Source organism: Sceloporus occidentalis, unplaced genomic scaffold (genome assembly GCF_023333645.1).
Source record: "Sceloporus occidentalis isolate IW3139 unplaced genomic scaffold, rSceOcc1.0.p SCAF_2, whole genome shotgun sequence".
Lineage (NCBI taxonomy): Eukaryota > Metazoa > Chordata > Lepidosauria > Squamata > Phrynosomatidae > Sceloporus > Sceloporus occidentalis.
The window spans coordinates 40,695,434-40,716,629 of record NW_028316982.1 but is presented as its reverse complement, the minus strand read 5'-3'; the positions used below and the strand labels follow the sequence as shown (position 1 = coordinate 40,716,629).

Sequence of the window (21,196 nt, the reverse complement as noted above, 5' to 3'; positions counted from 1 at the left end):
GGGAAACACCTGTGAACAAATATTAACAAGAAAACTCCATGATAGTTTAACTGACCATTATCATAGGTTAGAAATGACTTGAAGGCACACAACAACAAGGGCACACAGCACTATTTTGTATAAATTTTGTTTTCCTTAAAACCAAAGTTGAATACAGTGATCTGTAAGTTCCTGTGAAATTGATTGTCAGAATTCTTACTCTCCAGATACATAGTCTCCTACTCTCCAGATGAATTCCTACTCTCCAGATACATAGAACATAAATAAGTATAACCAAGCATAAATATTCCTCTAAGATTCATGGCAAAATACTCCAGTTGAAGAAAAAGATTGTGTTGCATCACTTTACAGCCATGCATAGTGCAGTAACCTCAGAGCTTTGATTAATTGAGATCCTTTGAGACAGCATGGAAGTTCAAATTGGTATAAATGTGGACAGCATGCCTGCTATTAGTAGTGAGGCATAGACAGTGTAATCCTCCATCCATTCAAGCCTCCTTGGAATTTTTTTCTACATTCATTTTATCATATGATGTTCTGGTTAAGGAGTCATCTTCATGTGAGAATTGACTAATTTAGATGATCCAGAATGGCTAAGCTGGGAATTCAATCAACACCCCCTGCCTACACTCACAGATTTTAGCAGTAATGACAATTGTACCATGGTTCCAATCAAATACAGTTCACCTCGTTTGTTCTTACTAATAATTATTGCTACAGTTGAGAGCCAGTGTTGTGTAGTGGTTTGAGCAATTGACTATAACTCTGGAGACCAGAGTTTGAATCTCCACTCAGCCATGGAAACTCACTGAGTGATTGTGTGCAAGTCACATTCTCTCAGCCTCAGAGAAAGGCAAAGGCAAACCCTCTCTGAAGAAATCTTGTCAAGAAAACTCCATGATAATTTCAACTTAGGCTCACCATAAATTAGAAATAACTTGAAGGCACACAACAATTGCTAAAGTTCCTATGAGAGTCAATGGGAAATATAAGATTAGTTTAAGCTGATGATGCTGGGATATGTGGAAAAATGCTTGGAGGGACTTTGCTGACCACCTCTATTCCTGATTCTTGACAGTCTTGATCAAGAATTTGATGTTTCCAGAGGAGATGGCCAGAGGGTATTGAATGGGTGGATCCAGAAGATAACAAATGAGTTGGGCTTTGAATGCTGATCTTCCAGAGTGTTAGTCCAGCATTCAGACCACTACATCATGCTAGCTCTACAGCAATCCTTCACAAACCTGGAATAAAGGCTTTAAAAAGAGAGAGATCTGTCTTAAAGGAGATGGCTGTGCAACCACTCTTTAAATCCCTCTTTATCCTGAAGACTGCAAGAGCTATTACTTAGTCAGAAATGTTCCTTTCTTGTTCAAGGGGTTTGAGAAGGTAGTGGTGGTCCAGTTCCATACAATATTTCATGAAATGGGTTATAGACTCATTTCAGTCTGTGGTTGAGCAAGAGTTTGATGCCAAGACCCTTAGCCTTGATCACTCTAATGGGTGGTCTTTGTAAGCAGAGATACAAGGGAAGTGTAATTCTGATAGTTATCTTTGACCTTTTGGTAGAACTCATATGATACCATCAGTCATAGTATATTACAGGACTGGTGGCTTGGGACTGGGGAATCTGATAGAATCAAATTCAGAAAGCAGCACTGGTGGATTTTTCTTCAGTTCCTTTGAACTAGTGTTGTGGGGATTTCACAAGATTTTGTTTCATAACCCATGCTTTTTAACATTTCATAACTGTGGCATCATCAATATTCTCACTATAGTAAGCCATGTTTCTTTCTGTCATCTGAATTAGGTGAAGATGTCCAGGAGATGAAATAAGTATGGGAGGAACTGATTCTTGGGTTTGGGAAACTGGTATTCAATCTGTTCTGGATATAGGTGCACATACTCTGAAAAATGGGTACATAGGTTGTGGGACTCAAGATTTTCTTAAGTAATGCCCCATATTTAGAACATCATGGTACTGAAATTACAATATTACCAGTATACAGCTGAGATTGGTCTAGTTGCTCTGGAATGTTAAACGGTCATGTTCTTTCCATCTGCCTATTGTTTTTGTTTATTTTCTTCTCTCATAGTATTTACTTCTTATAAAGGATAATTTACGGCATTTATATAAAAGATAAGCCTAGATAAAAAGATCACCCTAAACATGTTATGGTTATGAAAAATATCTTATGATTTTCCATACTGACATACTACTGGTAGTTGCAATCCATGGAAGTCAGGGCTTATTTTTCTTTGTTTTTGAAGAAATAGGTATGGTATTTTTTCAAATTTACATCCATGTAAAAGCCACTCAAACAACTGCAGCTCTGTCAACTCTATGTTAGAAAAGAGGGGACAGATTGGTTTTAATCCAACTCACTGCTCCTCATTCTAAACAGCCATTCAGACGCAGTAAGGAGGGAGATCCTGCTGAAGATTTGAGCACAAAACAGGCATTTAGATCCATTTCTAGATAAACATGGGTGTGTGCTTCTGCATGTACATGACCCCCATGGATGGCCCAAGGTATTTTGATGCTTCAGGCATAACACTAAGGATGTGCCCTCCCATATTATTCAAGGTAATAAAGCATCCAACAAAAGTATTTTAGCACATAAGGCAGAGAATCCTAAGAACACCTCTTTTCTATCCCTGGTAGTAAAAAATAATACAGTGTGCCCACATCATATGCCATGTGGGGAGAAGGGGAGGTGCGTCCCATAGGGACAAATGGGGGGTGCACCCATGGCATGCGTGCACCGCCACGTGCACGAGCCCCATTCATTTAAATGGGGCTCGAGCATAGGCTGTATTTGCTTTATGCAGGGGAGTCCGGGACGGATCCCCCACATAAAGTAAGGGTGCACTGTATTCTTCTTCTTTTTGTTTTTGTGTTCCTTTTAGTCATTTCCAACTTACGGTGATCCTAAGGTAAACCTATCATAGGGTTTTCTTGGCATGTTTTTTCAGAGAGGATGTTCCACTACCATCTTCTGAGGCTGAGAGAGTGCGACTGGCCCAAGGTCACCAAGAAGGTTTACATGGCTGAGCTGAGATTAGAACTCTGGTCTGTAGAGTCCAATGCTGAAACCACCACACAATGATTTTAATTCTTTACAATTTACAGGCTTATGACCTTAAAATGTTCTCCACATGCTATTGGGTTGTTGAGTATTGTCACAGCTACTGACAGTGTCATCTGTGTATGTTTGCTCCATCTCAAACATTTCTTTGGGGAATTCTCAGTAAACAGTCTTTGCTCTTTGCTTCTTCTTCTTCTTTCACTTCTTATGAAGCCCTATATTTGGGGACTAGGGATTTTATTCCTGTTTGGATACATGGAATCAGATGAATCAGTCAGAGTTGTGCTTTTTGGGGTGGAGGTGCAATGATCTGCAATACTATGCCTTGGCTGACTTGCTCAAGTCCTTGGAAGCTCTTCCTCTGCTGGCACATTTTCTGTACCCCACCTGCTCATAGTGCACTGTGGATGGCACAAGCAGGCATATACTGGGGCGAGTGATTCTGCCTCCTTCTAGGAGAAGTTTGGACTACAGGAATTGTAGGTCATCTCTCTCTCCTTTTTTCCCCCCACTGTAAATTTGTAGAGAGGAATGAAATGCTCTGTGCAAAAGAAGAACTTGGCACCTGAGCCTTAAAGAGACAAATGGCAAAGCTGTGCCTCCCCAGTCTTGCTGCCGCCTGAGGATGCCTCCTTCTCTGAGGCAGCTCTGCCTTCCAAAGCACATTAGCGGATGGCTCTTCATTCCAAGGAGGGGAGCAGGTGGTGGGAGGTTGTTTTGATGAGGTTAAAAAGCTCCTCCTCCTCCTCCTCCTCCCTTTCCCCAAGCAGCAGCAGCCTCATCTGCGTCAGCAGGAATGGTGAGCCCTGCCTGGCTTTTATGGGGAGGGGGGAAGTGCAAACCATCCATCAAGAAGAGGTCTCCAACCGAGACTGAGATGGTCCCTCTAAGTGGCTGCTCATTTCCAGGAGCCATAACATGGGCTAAAGGTTAACTGGCCCATTCTCATTCTTCTTCTTCCTCCTCTTCCTCCTCCTCTTCTTTTTCTTCTTGGAAAGGTGGTAGGAGAGAGAGAGAGAGAGGAATGGAAGAGGGTTGTGTCCCATTTTGTCCTACCTAGAGAGACTGGCATTGGTTTGGATGCCCTGCCCTGGCTGGCTCTTTCTTTCTTTCTTACACACACACACACACAGAGCCTGGATTATTTTGCTAATCAGACTTCAGTGCAGGCAAGATAGAGAATCTGTTGCCTAGATAGGAGGCTTTAATGAGCAGCTGCGCCCCTGGGGACTGCAAGCCGAAGTCGAAGGCTGCTGCTGCTTCTTTCTGGCTTCTTGTCATTTCTTCACTTGGTCCTTCTCCTCCTTTTCTCCCCCCTCCTTCCTTCCCTCCCCGCTTTCGCCTCTGATGGTTTGCCTAAGGAAGGCAAAGGGGAGCTGTCCAAGGTGCTAGGATGCTGGCGGCTTGGCTGCTCAGAGGATTGCAGCAAAAGAGGAGCACCCAGTTGCTGCTCAGAGCTGAAGGTAGGCTGGCTCTTTGTTTGAGAATCCCTGATTAATCAACAACAGCATCAACAGAAAGAAAGAGAGAGAGAGAGAGAGAGAGAGAGAGAGAGAGAGAGAAAGCTCCAGCCTGGATAGAGTGAGAGAGCCTGTTTGAAGCCTTGGGTGGCAATGAGAGAGAAGGAGAGCATCTTTTTTTCCTGCTGCAAGAAGCCATTTGGATAGGATGCTTGCAATTCCTGCTTCTTCTTCTTCTTCTTTCTTCTGTGCTCCATGCTCTTCACTCCAATGAGGCACCTTGGCCACTTCTCTGCCCTGGCATATGTTGGTGCTGCAGTCTTCGGCGGGGTGAAATCGAGAGGCAGACCTTATCGTCTCTTTGCCATTGGACTTCAAAGCAGAATACCATTGGTGCCCCCCTGAGACCTTCGCTGCCCTCCTTCTCCAGGACTGAGAATGCCCAGGCTCATCTCCCCCCGGCTTAGCCCCACTGCCTTTGTGACCCTCAAACTTTAAAAGGTTCTTTTTCATCCTATACTCAGAAGAAGATTTCTTTCTTTCTTTCCTCCCCACCCCCATTTTTATCCCCCCCCCTTTTTTTGAATGCAACCCACTGAGTTTGAGAGAGACAGAATGCTGCAACCTGGATATCTTTGCCAAGAAGAGCTCAAGCACTTTAACTGAAAGAAAAACAAAACAAAAAACAAACCTGAGCCAATCTGCAAAACCTGTTTTGTATGGTGCTGAAATATCCCCTTCAGACTGCACTGAGATAAACCACAGGAAAGGGCTTTTACAGGCAAAAGTCACCTTTAATCATTGCACTTAGCAGTCCCTTGAGGACATTAATCTTGGTATGTATGCACATGGTATTTCTTCCTTTTTAAACCAGTTCCAAGTATGCTTGTGAAATATTGTGCTTATCAGAGAAATGTATGTGCCAAAACCAAAATAACCCAGCAATGTTCTGAAAATAACTTTGTTTTGGTAATATTAATCAAATTGCAGTACAACCAAGCAATGGTATTGTGCATTTGGAAGTATTTTATGCTCTCTTTACACATTAGACAATCTGTAAGTAAGAATATTTGGTGGGTGGAGTTTCCTTTTGCTAAAACAATGTTAAATTATTAAAAGGCAGCTTGTGATTTTCCTGACATATTAATTGATAAAACACATAACAGCTGTGTTAGTTACTTCTCTGTTTGCCACACCATTAATATTTTACATCATTTTAAATATTATTTTCATAGGCAAAAGATCTTGATTGTATTTCCTCCACCTCTCCCCAAGCACACCTTCTAGAACAAGGGAAAAGATACCTAAGCAAAAAACTTATAAATTAAAGCATAAATAGTAGTTGTGGTGGTATAATCTTAATTTCCCAATTGTAGGTACTAACGGCTGTTAGACATCCTGTCTATATCTATTTAGCTAGCTATATTTGCTTATTAGGAAATGTTGTATTCAGAATCATAGCACACCAATAAAGGTTCCATAGCAAAAGGTTACCTCATATTAACAAGTAAACAATAACAATGATCAAGCTATACATGTTAGCTTTGTAAAGTCTGCCTGTCAGGAAGAAGGTTCTATCCAATGTGTAAAATCAGGCCATCCTATATTCACAGGAATTTTAAAGTCCATGACTGTCTGATTAAAATACTTAATTCTAAACACACTTTCACAGACAGGTCAGGTCAGGTAGCTTCCTATTTAGTTGCACAAGACATGTTTCTCAATCTTCTAAAGGAGCTACTTTTAATCCTCAGCATGACTGAAAGATGAATCCTTTTCCAGTGGGCAAGAAATAATTTACACAGCAACTATTGGGTTGAAAGTTTTTGGAAATCTTGCTTCCGTAGAAAAATACAAAAAGTTAATTCATATAGGCTTGCTTTATACTTAAATTATATGCTTCCTTTGAGCCTATATGTGAAAAGCCTAGAGCCTGTTTTCAGAAATGTGGACCATGTGGACAATGGAGAGATTTCCTTTAAAATATAAAGTGTGGTTAAAAATTAACAAGGCTGGAGCTAGATGTAAAATGAGATGTCTCAATGACAATGTATCTATCAGAGAAATAAGTTGTCTTCTAAAAGCCATTTCATAAAAGGCATCAACTCTAAAGGGCTGGGGTAAAGGCCTGATGTATAATACACCAATGCCATTAGGTCTTTCACAGTGGTGCTGTGGTCAGCAGTCTCCAGAAACTGAATGAGGCCTAGCCTCTTTGCACTTACTGTCTTGTGAGTAGTTCTGTGCCAAAAGAAAAGGCAGCCCAGCCACAGCAGTTGAAGCTGTGTGTAATATCTGTGGATAAAATGGTGGACTTCAAATAAGCAAATTCCTAAGATAGAAAATGGACATGCTGATGCCAAGACATAGAAAGAGGGAAGGGACAGAAGAAGTCCATGCACATCAAATCTTGGAAGGTTGAAAACAGATCACATGACACACTGCATGGTTGTCTTCTGTATCACTGAGATACAGCCTTTGATATGTAGCCAGCCAACTAATAGAAAATGTGCTATTTATATCAGTGAAGCAGGGAAGGCACTTACCATTGTCCAGCATACTTTACACAGAACAAACCACACATGGAAAATGCAGAGTGCTAGACTTTTGGAATGCAGCCAGTGTAGAGGCAGAAGCATGTATCAAGCAGTAAGGATGACAACAGTTCTTGTGATGGTCATTGTACAAGTGCACACCTAAAGGAAGGGAAAATACACACAAAAATGTGGGTTTGAACTAGTGCAGTGGGGTAAAAAATTACCAGAACATGGGGAGGAGCTGTATCTAGAGAGATCTTGTAGTACCTTTGAGACTAACTGAAAGAAAGAAGTTGGCAGCATGAACTTATTTCCTCAGATGCTTTTCGTGGAGTGGAAGCCATGGACATATACACACACACACACACACACATATATATGCGATAGGTATGTGAGAATATCAATTCAAGTTCAAAATCCTTTGTGTATGGAATAGCAAGTCCAGTTTTAACGATGATCATTTCTGGACAAAACGCCATTGGGTATGGAAATGAAATGACAAGACCAGTTTGTCCTTGGAAACTAGCCTGTCCCTGGCTTCCAGTCCTTCAAAAGCATCTGAGGAAGAAGACTGAAATCTATGAAAGCTCATGCTGCCAACTTTTTTCTTTCAGTTACTCTCAAAGGTGCTACAAGATCTCTCTACATACTGATTCTACAGACTAACAAGGCTATATCTTTGAATTCTACCACTATGGGGAAGAGCTGTTTCATTCAGATAGGTGCCACATGACAAAGACATGTCTGGGTTGAGTTTTAGGCAGAAGTTATCTAAGGCATGGTACACACCGCCAGGAAGCAGTGTCCTGGTGGTGATAGTAGGGCTCGGGAGCATGCACCAACTGCACGCTCCCGAGTCCTATTATGTGTGGGCGTCTCCATTATTGAGTGGCACTGCCCATACAGGGTGCATGTAGATGTGTGGGCGTCTCAGCGCCCACACATCTCTTAGAGTAAGCAGCATCATAGGGCAGCCCTTACCATGCCCCAAACAGGAGCTTCTCTGCATGGCTCCTTTTTTGCTGTGCAGCTTTGCCATGCCATTTGGTTTCTGCAGCAATGCTCTGCAGCAAAGAGGGGCAGCGTTTCGCCACCAGTGTGTACTGGGGCTAAGTTACTTTAAAGAGGAATGAAGACAATGGTGACTATCCTGCTGTTAATCCCAGACAGAGTAGATCTGTTAAATCCATGGGATTTATGTATGTTTTGACTCACCATTCAACAATTGATTCAGTTGTTCTACTCTAGTTGGGATTAAGCAATAGGATTCAGGCCAATTACACCAATAGGATTCAGGGCAATGACACCTGAAACTGAGCTGTCCAAGAGAGGCTGGCCTCCATTGCCACAGAAATGGCAAATAGGTGGACAATTCTCCCCACAACTTCTCCCAGCTATTTTGGAGCTCTTCTACTTGAAATAGATTTGTCACCGGGAAAGCTTCCATACAACTGGGAGCAGATGTGGAAGAAGTGGCTGTAAACACCAAGAGAAAATTTGCTACTTCCATAGCAACAGATCCATCACTGCCCTTGTCTGGGTCAGTGTAGACATTCAGAAAATTATGCAGAATGTTCCTTCTGGCACTTCAAAAAGCAGCAAAACCTCAAAGATTTCTTTCACACATACACATATCTTTGTCTCACTTATAAAGAGATTCATCCAGCCTCTTCAGTGGAGAAACTCTGGCTTCATATGGCCTAGCTTGTGACAAATTTCGCTTTTCATGAACTGAAAGGGGAAGCCTTCACATATAAAAAAATGTATGGACCTACCAGAACAACATCCTCCACCTTAATCTAACTGTATAGCTTGCGGATCAAGTGGAAAGAGCACTTCATCTTAAACTGGGAAGAAAACACCCAACTCAGCTTCCTTCACAAGCTTCTGGATGCATTGCACATATGGCATTAAGCTATTATCCACCCAGTGTTCTGGGTCCTAATCCTAATTATCTATTTAATTATCCTAATTATCTATTTAAAGAAAGAGGGAGTGTTAAAAGTAATTGCCTGTGAGGGCGTCGCCACAATAAAACGCAAAGCCACATGTGGAGGAAAGACCACAAATTTATTAACGCAAGCATCAGCAAAAGGTAGGGTTGGCCAAAAGCATGACTTCTGGATCATCTTACAACCCGCCGTTGTAGGATAAATGGCATGTCATATAAAGGAAGGCATTGGGATGAGTTAGGGGCTAGATTAACACCCTCTTGTATTCATGCAACCTGCAGATTTGCATTTAACTAAAGCCCCTAGTCACCAGGAAGTGGTGTCACATTATGGCCCCCGCAATGACCACAATGTATGCCCTCATCGCTCCCGTGTCCCATAGGGACTCCCGATACAGTGCTATGCAATCTTCTAGACCATGCCTACCTGATCCAGAACCTCTGCTGCTGCCCCAAAAGTTGTGACAGCAAACCACACACCCTAGGGAGGGTGGGTGAGAGAGCCAAGCAGAAATGGCGCCGAGCAGGACGCTGAATGGCCTATATATAGGCCTATTCCAAAGGTGGGGGCAGAGAGAGGAGTCACCCCACCCCCAGGAGCAGCCAGCCAATTGGCTGCCCTGGAGGACCGGGGCGACCATAGAGAGGGACTATCCACCTCCTAGAGCGTTGCTCAGGAGGCGGAAGTCCCTCATTTCCCCCCCTCGGCTGGCCAATTGGAGGCCAGCGCGCCCCAGCAAAGCATGCTGGGGCGCGCCAGACCTCCATGGCTCCAGGCCCTCGGCGGCAACGCTGCCTGCCCGGAGAGTTGGGCAGCAGCCTTTGTAGCCCCATGTTATTGCTCAAGTGCGGTTTAGGATATGATGATTGGGCCAAAATTATACCATAATGTACCCCACTAGAAGATAAGATCTGTGCTCACAGCACCTGTTTCCATATGTGGTTACTTAGCTAGCTAGGCCAAGGGCTATCCAAACTGGATCAGGACATTAGGGAATTTAATGAATATAAAGTTTAGCTGTTCTAATGTTATTAGGAAAAAAGTGAGAGGAAATCCTATATGGTCTTCCAACCTTAACTCTACATTTTTCCCCCCATTGCAATCAAGTGAGCATTTTTTTAAATAAAAAAAAGTCAGCGATGCTTGATTGCCTCATTGCTAGATTGAAAACTCAATCAATTATTTATCCTCATTTAGATAAATTATGTGTGAATTGTTGCAATGACACTGCAGGTAGTCAAGGGAACACTCATAGGAAAATAAACACTCACAAGCATTATTATTCAGTGAACTATTCGAACTTACCACAAACTGATTACACTAGCAGGAAGAGTAAAAGTTAAAAATAAACTATTTGTTGCTGAACTCCATTTATACTCTGCTGAGAGATGATTGCAGGAGAGATTATTCTAAGGTGTTATTTTTGTTTTTACTTTCCCACAACTGCATCTTTACTCTTGTTGAGAGATGAAGAGAAAGTGATTTTAAAATGTGTTACGCTTTTAAAAAAGGAATGACCTTTCCAACTTGATAGTCATGTTTGATTTTATTGTTTTTGTTTGTTGTTACCCGCCTTGATCCAATACAGGGAGAGGCGGGGTACAAATAAATATTATTATTATTATTATTAGTAGTAGTAGTAGTAGTAGTAGTATGGCAAAAATGAGGTCACTGAAGGAGGGGGAAATATATATATATATATATATATATATATATATATATATTCGAAAGTTAAATATACAAATGCTTAAGATTGCTAAAAACCGCTCAAACACTCCACTGAAGACTATCTGAAGATTCAGCATAGAATGCACAGTGACAGTCGTAATAGAAAACACAGAATATGGCACAGGAGAGGAGAAGAAAGAGAGTTTGGTAGGCTTTCTACGTCTTAAGCATTTTTTATTTTTTATGTTTCCAAAAAACATAAAACCAAAAAACACTCAATGATTCTCATGAACATGCTTTTCACTCCTCAGTGACCTCATTTTTGGCCACAATGTAGGTAGCACTCACCACATGAATTAGCTGTTACACAGGATGCTTATCATCCAGCTATCATGCTGAACATATACAGCAGAAATGTTGCACATCGTATTTTGTGCAGAGCAAAAAGCTATGTAGGATGAAATAAAGTGGCACTTAAACTATGTTTATTTATAAACTATGTTTATTTATACAATAAAAACCAAGAATATCTTAAAAAAAACAAGAATATCTAACAAAATTAGTGAAAGTAAAATAGCAAAACATCTAAAATAAACTCAGATTGTTCAAATAATCAAATTGTTATAGACTGAATAGTGATTCCTATATTATATTTGAGAGCTAGTATAGCATAGCAACTAAAAGATTTAAGTTTGGGACTCCAGTTCAAATCTCACACGAGCCATTAGGTTGTAAATGCTTTCTGCCTCAACCTCTCATATGTAATATGAGTGATATGACAATATTGACCTACTTTAGGCACAGCTAAGTGAGATAATATGTAATCTCATGAACAGAAAAAAAGGTTCTATATAAAGCCTGTGTTGTTATTCTTGAGATAAGGATGCTACATCCATGAAATATTCCATGTCCAAAATAAATATATGTAAATGATGCTGTAATTATATGCAGGTTGAGGCTCTCTTATCCAGTATTCTGAAATCTGAAATACTCTAAAATGGAAAACTGTTTTTATGAGTGGCTGAGATAGTGATACTCTTGCTTTCTGATCGTTCAATGTACACAAACGTTGTACATTGCAAAAAACAAAACAAAACAAAACAAACCCACATACCTTAAGGCTATGTGTATAAGGTGTATATGAAACATAAATGAATGTTGTGTTTAGGCTTTGGTCCCATTTCCAAGATATCTCCTTATGTACATATATGCAAATACAGGTATTCCAACATCCAGAAAAATCTGAAATCCAAAACATTTCTGGTCACAAGCATTCTGCATAAGCTGTAACAAGTTAATTTTGAACCCTCTTCTCAATAAAAACTTAATGAAGTTGTTACTGTCAATCCCATTGACCTATTTCATCAGACTGATTTCAGTGAGATCAAATAATCCACTTCAGCCACTACACTTGGATTTTTGTTGCTTCAATCTTCTTTTTCTTATGATCTTCCTTTTTTATCACCACTGCAATTTAGTGTTTGGCATAATTTGGTAATTCAAAATTTAAGATTTCACATTGATTGCTATAGAGAAATGGATCCCTATTAATTGATTATTGTGCAATGATGTCACCAATTTAAAGGTTTCTCTGCATGTTCTTGTAGTACTGGAGTTGTGAGTTTCATTCCAGTTACAGGCCTCTATGCTATATAGGAAGCTATGTCAAAGGGTCCACTCCCTTCTTCTATGGAGCTAGCTTGGGGGAACAGTCATGAACGTGGTAGATAGGAAAAGAATTATCTATACAAACAGGATAGTTATCCATTTGTGCAACATTATCTTTGGGTTGAATCCAGTCTCTTTACTGTTTCACATAATGAGCGTAAATGTCAATTTGTTGTTGTCACTATATCAGAACACAATTTAGTCAGTAGGCAAGAGAGCCCCTTTCCCTGTCCACCATGAGTTCAATTCAGCTCCAATAGGCATTGTTATTGTTGTTAGTGCCTTCAAGTAATTTCCGATTTATGGTGACCCTAAAGTGGTGACCCTATCATGGGACTTTCTGGGGGCCATAGTGTGTGACTTGCCCAGGGTGAACAAGTAGAGACTTTATCACATGGGGACAATTGGAAGTATAAATGGGAATTATCCTGTGAAAATTGTGCATTCACAATTAAGATTTTCACACAACATTGCAATTAAACAGCCATTGTCCCTTTAAGTATTTGAAGGTGTGTCACATTGAGGATGGAGCAAGCTTGTTTTCTGCTGCTCCAGAGACTAGAACACAAAACAGTTATTTCACATCTCTCTCTGTCACACTGAGCTAAAGAAAAACTGAAACAAAATCACCAGTAAAGTTAATTTACTTGTATGGACTTCATTTTTTTCTTCTTTTGTCAACCTATAGGAAGTATTCTCCTCTGTTTATTATCACCCACAAGATGATGAGTTCCAATCAGGAGGAGGTCACTTTGGGCACTTTTCTGCAGTATATTGAAGATATGGGCATGAAGGCCTATGATGGCTTGGTTATACAGAATGCATCCGACATAGCTCGAGAGAACGATCGCATGAGGAATGAAACAAACCTGGCTTACTTGAAAGAAAAGAATGAAAAGCGCCGGAAACAAGAGGAAGCAATAAAACGGTAACTAGCATCTCCCCTCCCCTAGTTTCCTTTTCTTTCTTTTGAAAGCAATAATGGCTAGCCAGGAAGAAATTAAACCAGTTAAAAACCTGCTGCTGATAGGTATGTGTAAAATGAATTTAAGACTGTACCTTCTCTTGCAACAGGTTCACATGGCTGTTTCAGCAGATTCTGGATTTGAGGGGAGGAAACCAGGGCAATGGGAGAGGTAGCTAAGAGAGCAGCTTCATCTCCTTTTGGAAGCAGTGATTTCTATTGCTGCAGCTAATATCCAGTCCTGAGTTTGACAAATGCTCCACAGTTACCTTTCACAGAATACAATGGAAGAAAGGAAGTGGGATTCTGTGCCTCAGTGCCCTGCCTCCTTGGAGTGGCAAGAGATACCTTGCATCACATGAAACGGGCTGAGAGTCAGCATGGTATAGTGAATAGTGTACTGGACTAACACACTGGGGGTGCATTTACACTGTAGAAATAATGCAGGTTGACATCACTTTAAGCGTTGTAGCTCTGTTCTACAGAATCCTGTAGAAGTAAAACTACAGATCCCAAGATTCCATAGGATGGAGCTGCAGCACCGAGATTGGTGGCAAAATGCATATTTTATACAGTGTAGCTGCACCCTGGGAGGCCAGGGTTCAAATTCCTTCTTTACCGTGGAAACCCACTGGGTGACCTCAGATAAGTTACACCCTTTCAGCCTAAGAGGAAGTCGGTGGCACCCCCGCCCCCAGTAAATCTTGCAAAACAACAACTATGTCACCCTGGGATTGCTATAAATCAGAAATGGCTTGAAGTAATGTAGAAAGCTGGTGTGAAAATCATATGACCCAAAGCCTTCCAGATCCCACTTACCCTTACAAGCCCTCCAGTTTCCTGGCCAATGCCTCATTCCCCCTCCCCCCAAAAATAACCACATTTAAATGATTAAAAAACATGTATGTCTGAAAGTGGAAGAACTTTTGTCATGGTTTAGACATTTTGTGACTCAGTGTCTTTTCTACTTATAAGCACAATGTTGTTTGTGTAGAAGTTTCTCCTTGAGAGGAGACTAAGTTATTCTTGGAAGAATGCATGGTTAAAAGGTCTTTGCCTATGCCTAGCCAGAGGTAAAAAAATTTCCACAAAACTTCGCAAATTGCACCCTCAGAGGAAGTGCAACCCCATCTAAAATATGTTGAGCATTTCTCCTCAGTTTAGCTCCGTCTTCTGCATTCCTTATGGAGTACTTTAGCTTGTCTGGATTTTCCATAGATGAATGTATCTAAGAACATTGAGACCATGATGTCCAAGCTCATTGTCCAAGAATATTCTTTCAAGGACTAACATAGTCATAGTCATAGTCATATATAGCTACATTCTAATTCAGAAACCGCATAATAGATGCAATCCTATCCTGCAGCTATATCTCATTGTTATGAGAGATGTGAGAATGATGTGTAGTTTATGCTAATTTTACATGTAAATTAGCTACCGCCCTGAGGCTAGTGACATATTTCTAAAATGGCCGTCACTGTTGAGGACATTGCCCATTTTGATCTAGAGGTTATGAATAATTGCAACTATCACACTAACTGGGGCTCAGGCCTGGAAAGAAATCTCTTCTTCCCAAGCACATTGGAGAGCTTTGCTTGTTTTAATTATACTGAGGACATGTTTTTGAGTGCTTGATAGATTAGAAACAAAACAACAAAACAGACTATCTATTAATCTCCAGACACTGCTGTCTGGTTCACTAGTATCATTGTTTCTTACCCAGCAGCAATACGGAGGGCAGCGGATGGAGAGGAATTAGAAAACCTATCCTTTGACTGTAATGGGAAGAGAAGAGGTTGCAAGAGGTTTGAGGAGCACTGGAGTTTTCTTTTGAAAAGATGCAGAATATTTTTTAAAAGATTTGTTAGGCTGCTAGATTTACATATGGATGTTTATCGCTCAGTGATTACAATGTCAGTGAAGATCTGCGGTTGTGAAACAGATGACATGCCTCTAGCCTAGCATAGGTTTCATGTTGCTTCACCTCACCTGGGGCCATGTTTCCATGGGGCAATTAACCCACATATATCCTCAATGCTAGGTTAGTCAAAGAGATATAGATGTGCATACAGGCATTATGTTTCATTTAGAAAAATGAAAGGTCTGATTTTGCCCTGTCTTTTTAGATTAGTAACAGATGGTGAATGAGCTAGGGGACGTGAACAAGATCTGTTGTGACTTGGGTACGTACTTGTCCTGAGATCACACAATTATCACAGAATCATAGAATCGTAGAGTTGGAAGAGACCACAAGGGCCATCCAGTCCAACCCCCTACCATGCAGGAAATCTCAGTCAAAGTATCCCCGACAGATGGCCATCAAGCATCTAAAGACCTCCAGGGAAGGAGACTCCACTACACTCCGAGGGAGTATGTTCTGCTGTCGAACAGCCTTTACTGTGAGAAAGTTCCTCCTAATGTTGAGGTGGAATCATTTTTTCTGTAGCTTGCATCCATTGTTCTGGGTCCTGTTCTCTAGAGCAGCAGAAGATAAGCTTGCTCCCTCCTCAATATAACATCTCTTCAAATGTTTAAACAGGGCTATCATATCACCTCTTAACCTTCTCTTCTACAGGCAAAATATCCCCAGCTCCCTAAATTGTCCCTCATAGGGCATGGTTTCCAGACCCTTCACCATTTTAGTCGCCCTCCTTTAGACACGCTCCAGTTTCTCAAGATCCTTTTTGAATTGTGGTGACCAAAACTGGACACAGTATTCCAGGTGGGGCCTGATCAAAGCAGAATAGGGTGGCACTGTTTTCCCTTGATCTAGAAACTATAATTTTATTGATGCAGCCTAAAATTGCATTGGCCTTTTTATCTGCCGCATCAAACTGTTGACTCATGTTCACCTTCTGATCTACTTGGACTTCTAGATCCCTTTCACACGTACTTTAATTTAGCCAAGTGTGCCCCATCCTATATCTGTGCATTTCATTTTTCCGCCCTAAGTGCAGTACCTTACATTTCTCCATGTTGAATTTCATTTTGTTAGCTTTAACCCAGCTTTCTAGTCTATTCAGGTAATTTTGAATTTTGATCCTGTCCTCTGGGGTATTTGCTACTCCTCCTAATTTGGTGTCATCTGCAAATTTGATAAGTATGCCTCCAATTCTGTCATCCAAGCCAATGATAAAGATGTTGAACAGCACTGGGCCTAGGACAGAACCCTGTGGGACCCTATTGGTTACTTCACTCCAGGATGAAAAGAAGCCATTGTTGAGCACCATTTGGGTTCGGCCAGTCAACCAATTACAAATCCATGTAACAGTTACCTTGTCAAGCCCACATTTTACAAGCTTGTTTGCAAGAATGTCATGGAAACTTTGTCAAAGGCCTTACTGAAATCAAGATATACTATATCCACAGCATTCCCTTCATCTACCAAAAGGGTAATTTCATCAAAAAAAAGAGATTAAATTTGTCTGGCATGACTTGTTTCTCTGAAACCCATGTTGACTTTTTGTGATTATGGAATTGCCTTCTAAATGTTCACAGACTCTCTGTTTAATGATCTGCTCCAGAATCTTTCCTGGTATTGATGTCAGACTAACTGGATGATAATTGTTGGGAATCTCTTTTTTTCCCTTTTTGAAGATGGGGACATCTGCTGGCACTTCTCCTGTTCTCCAGGAGTTCTCAAAGATTATTGCCAATGGCTCCGATATTACATTTGCCAGTTCTTTTAATACCCTTGGATGTAGTTCATCTGGTCCTGGAGACCAGATGAACTACATCTGGTCTGGAGACTTATATTTGTTTAGATTAACCAGATAGTCCTGTACTATCTCTTTACTTATTCTGTGCTGAAATTCCCCTCTGCTCCATTATCCTCCCATTGAGCACCCTTTTCCTTTTCTGAGAAGACTGAGGCAAAGAAGGTGTTGAGTAATTGTCCCTTTTCTCTGTTTCCTGTTAGCATTTTGCCATCTTCTCCATGCAGTGGCCCTACCATTTCCTCCTTCTTCCTTTTGCTGCAGACATACCTAAAAAGCCCTTTTTGTTGTTCTTAACCTCTCTAGGAAGCCTGAGTTCATTCTGCACTTTAGCTTACCTTACTTTACTCCTATGCATGCTTGTCATTTGTTTGAATTCCCCTTTGGTGATTTCCCCATTTTTCCATTTCTTATAAATAAATAAATAATAAAACTGTTATTTCTATCCTGCTTTTTGTTAAAAACAATCAAAGTGGCTAACAAGAGTTAAAATACATCCATATATACAAAATATCCCCCCTTAAAAGACAATTAAACAATATAGAATTTAAAATTACTTAACAATTAAAACCAATAAAAGTGACAGAGTCATAATATATATATGGGGGGGGGGGGGCAATCACCACATGGCCGAGTAGTTTATTTTGGAAAGGACTGCCAGAAGATATCCATCTTGATAGCTTTCTTGAAGCTATCTAAGTTGGTGATTTGACATATTCCATTTAAAAATTAGTTCAGTTAAAAGTTCCTTAGTCATCCATCCTGGTTTCTTGAGATACCTCCCATTTTTCTTCCTCACTGGAACTGTTTTAAATTGTGCCTTCAGTATCTCCCTTTTGAGAAGCTCCTATCCATCCTGAACTCCCTTCTCTTTTCATATTTCTGACCACGGGATCACCCTCAATATGTCTCTAAGTTTACTGAAATCTGCCCTCCTAAAGTCTAGAATGCATGTCTGACTATGCCTGGCTTCTCCTTTCCATTGTATAACAAATTCCAGGAGTACATGATCACTCCCACCTAAGGATCCCACCACTTGCACCCCATTAACCAAGTCATCCCTGTTGGTTAGAATCAGATCTAAAATAGCTGACTCCCTTGTTGGCTGTTCCACATTTTCGACAACAAAGTTGTCTTCAAGGCAAGTGAAGAATTTGCTAGACCTTGAGGATTTTGCTGAGTTTGAATTCCAGCAAATATCAGGATAGTTGAAGTCACCCATCACTACTACACCTCTCCTTTCTGAGAGTGTGGTCATCTGTTCTAGAAAGGCATCATCCAATTCCTCCATCTGACTTGGAGGTTTGTAGTAGACTCCCACAATAACATCCCTGTTGTCCCCCCCCCCCCTTTTTTTTTTTATCCAGATGCTGCCCAAGTCCCAAGTGTATCTCAGTGGAATTGTTTTGTGGACTTTTTTTTAAAGAAAGTTATTATTATTAGATTCTTGGTAGTCTGGTTTCTATGGCATCAATACCATCACTTGGGGTGTGTGGGTGGGTGTGGACTGCATTCGATCAGGCCCTCCTCATACCCCTCCCACCTTCTCCAGTGCCTCTCTTGTAAGGGCAGTGCATGCTCCTTCCATCCCCTCCCACTGCTTCACTTGCCTGGTCGCTCACCTGGAGGTAGGTAGGTGAGCAAGACAATGGGAGGGGAGGGAGGCAAGGCAGGACAGACCACTGCCCCATGAAAACTCCTCCCAGGCATCCACATCAGCTGACACCAATGCTAGGGATGCCACTGGATGGCATTGAGATGACGTCTACAACCATGGACTACTGGAGTCCTTCAGACAGTTGAAAGATCAGAGCTGGCAGTTGGGCATCTATTGAGGCTCATACTCCAAGGGACCTATTCCTGGCCTTCCCCTTGAGCATCCTATCCCTACTTTTCATCTTTGAAGTTGTTGCCTGCTCATGTGCCTTTTCTGAACAGCAGTGAGAAGAACAAAAATGGAGGAGAAGGGGGGTGGAGATCCCATCAAGCAGCACCAGGGATGATTCGCACACCCGACTAGACCTGCCATGTAGCTGGAGGAACCAAACTGTTTCATGTGGTACTATGTTGAAGTGAGGCTACAGGAACTAGCATCTAAAAAGAACAGCAAGACTTTTTGAAAAATTAGCCCATGCTTAATGTAATGGGGGTTACATTCCTGGTAGCAAAAGATATTGTGTCAGCACTGTCAATCTAAGAAGGAAGTTAACTGATACCATTTGATCAAGCTCCTGCCAAAAATATCTGCCTCTGTTTTTCCAATTAAAAAAAAAGGCCCACAGTCCATTTCAATGAAATTATCTCATTGTAATAGATGTCTGGGTCAGGAGTGCTCCTCTGGTTTTGCCAAAACACCCCAGACTCCTGTTAATGTATTGAAGGTGAAAATGTTCAGATGTGGCAATGGTTGCAGAAGCCTAAATTGGCTACAGCTGGAGTCCAGAGCAGCAGCCGGATGCTCAAGGTCAACTGAGCAGGACTAAATGTAAATATGCTATGTCTTCAGTCTGAAGAGGGATTGATGTCTATGGTGCATAGCAACTTGTATAGAAAGAGGCTGGGCTTAGTGGTTGCCTCATGGTAATTCTGTATATAAGCAAAACGTTGTGCTGTGGGATTGTGGGAGTTTGAGACAGTGTGGTGTGTTGGTTGGTAAGAGATTTTGTATAGTAGTGATTAGCTCGTGTTATTTGAAACAAAGCAATAAAGCCCTCTTAGGAGTGAACTGCTGGAGAGTGATTCTTTGATCTAAGAGCTGTTTCTCCAGGCATTCTTCCAAGCAAGCCAAAAGCTTGTATTTGGAGCTTCGCTCTGTTCCTGTGTTGGAGAAATAATCAACGTCTTCATCCATTTGTCACCGGACCGGAATCACAGGCAAGGTTCATCACCCAAATATCAACAACTCCTCCCAAAAAGTGTGTGTGGGGAGTGAAAAGGCAGGGCCAGCCCCATCGGGCCTCATCTCAGTTAAGAAGCAGAGCCCTCCCTCCCGTCTATCTGCCTTGGTCCAGGCCTCCGAGGGAGAGAAGAAATCCCTTTTCCCACCACCATTCCTTTCTCCTTTTATGTCATGTCTTTTTAGATTGTAAGCCTGAGGACAGGGAACAATCTAATTAAAAATATTGTATGTACAGCACTGTGTAAATTTACAGTGCTACATAAATAAAGCTTAATAATAATAATAATAATAATAATAATAATAATAATAATAATATTCAGCCTTTGAAAGGGAGAAGGTTCAGTGGCAAACTAGAGGTAAATGGCTCTGCTTCTGTTGACCCTTAACCTGTGCCCTTGGTGAGCTCCCCCTCTGCCCCACCATCCTCAGTTGGCAACAAACATCATGGATTTGTATGCATAAGGTTGTAGCTAAGGTTTGTAATAGTACTCTTTGATGTCAAACAAATTTTTATTATTCAGGGTTTTTAAAAATAGACATTATGTGCTGAATCATACAATGACTGTCTTGTGTCTTAAAGAGTAATTAAAATGTTTTAAGGCAATCAGAACTGCTTGCAAGCCTTGCGTGCAAGGAGGCAGACATGAACAGCCTTGCCATTGCAATGCAGATTTTCCCCTAGAGGAAAATGAGAGTGCTAGGAATGCTTTCATTAAAGACAAGGGCATTAAGAATATTTCTGGTAGGGTGGAATTAACTGTGAAGGAATAAATACTTGAGAGAAGACTTTTCCTAATAAGCATGTCTTAAGCTATCCCACCTGTGTGGATAGATAAGTTGTCTCTCACTGGATGAAGGGAGCTGATGAATTTCTGACCTAATTTTCAGATAGCAGGCTGCAATCATGCAAAGAATAGTGAGTTAATGTGGTGATTAAGAGAACAAGATGAAATAATGATATTAGTGTTTAGCTGCATGTCTGTGACTAACCTGTGGCCATTTTACTGTTAGCCTTTTGAAAGAAGAATTGGGGGGGGGGGGAATCAGCAGAACAACAAACATTATTTCCATTTTAAAATTTCCTAGGGAGCAAGACCTAGTTTCCCAGTACACCAATTGATGGAGGCTTTTGGTTGTTCATGTCATGGAAATCCCATCAGTTTATGGTGTTGTGGGAAGGACAAATATTTTTGGCTTACCTATAGGCACTCATAGTGATAGACCTTTGCCTGCCAGCATATTT

The 21,196-nt window shown here is 41.1% G+C and overlaps 1 protein-coding gene across 3 annotated transcripts in view; it reads left to right on the top strand.

Moving 5' to 3' along the window:
• Positions 1 to 4,100: 4,100 nt before the first annotated feature.
• LOC149318193 (neuronal tyrosine-phosphorylated phosphoinositide-3-kinase adapter 2-like) overlaps positions 4,101 to 21,196 on the top strand; it is a 221,237-nt gene continuing 204,141 nt past the window's right edge. For all 3 annotated transcript variants that reach the window (XM_089509208.1, XM_089509207.1, XM_089509206.1), the window contains exons 1-2: positions 4,101 to 5,385; positions 13,063 to 13,302. In XM_089509208.1, coding sequence (XP_089365334.1) covers positions 13,097 to 13,302 — 206 coding nt within the window. In that variant the 5' untranslated portion in view covers positions 4,101 to 5,385; positions 13,063 to 13,096. The remainder of the gene's footprint in view (positions 5,386 to 13,062; positions 13,303 to 21,196) is intronic.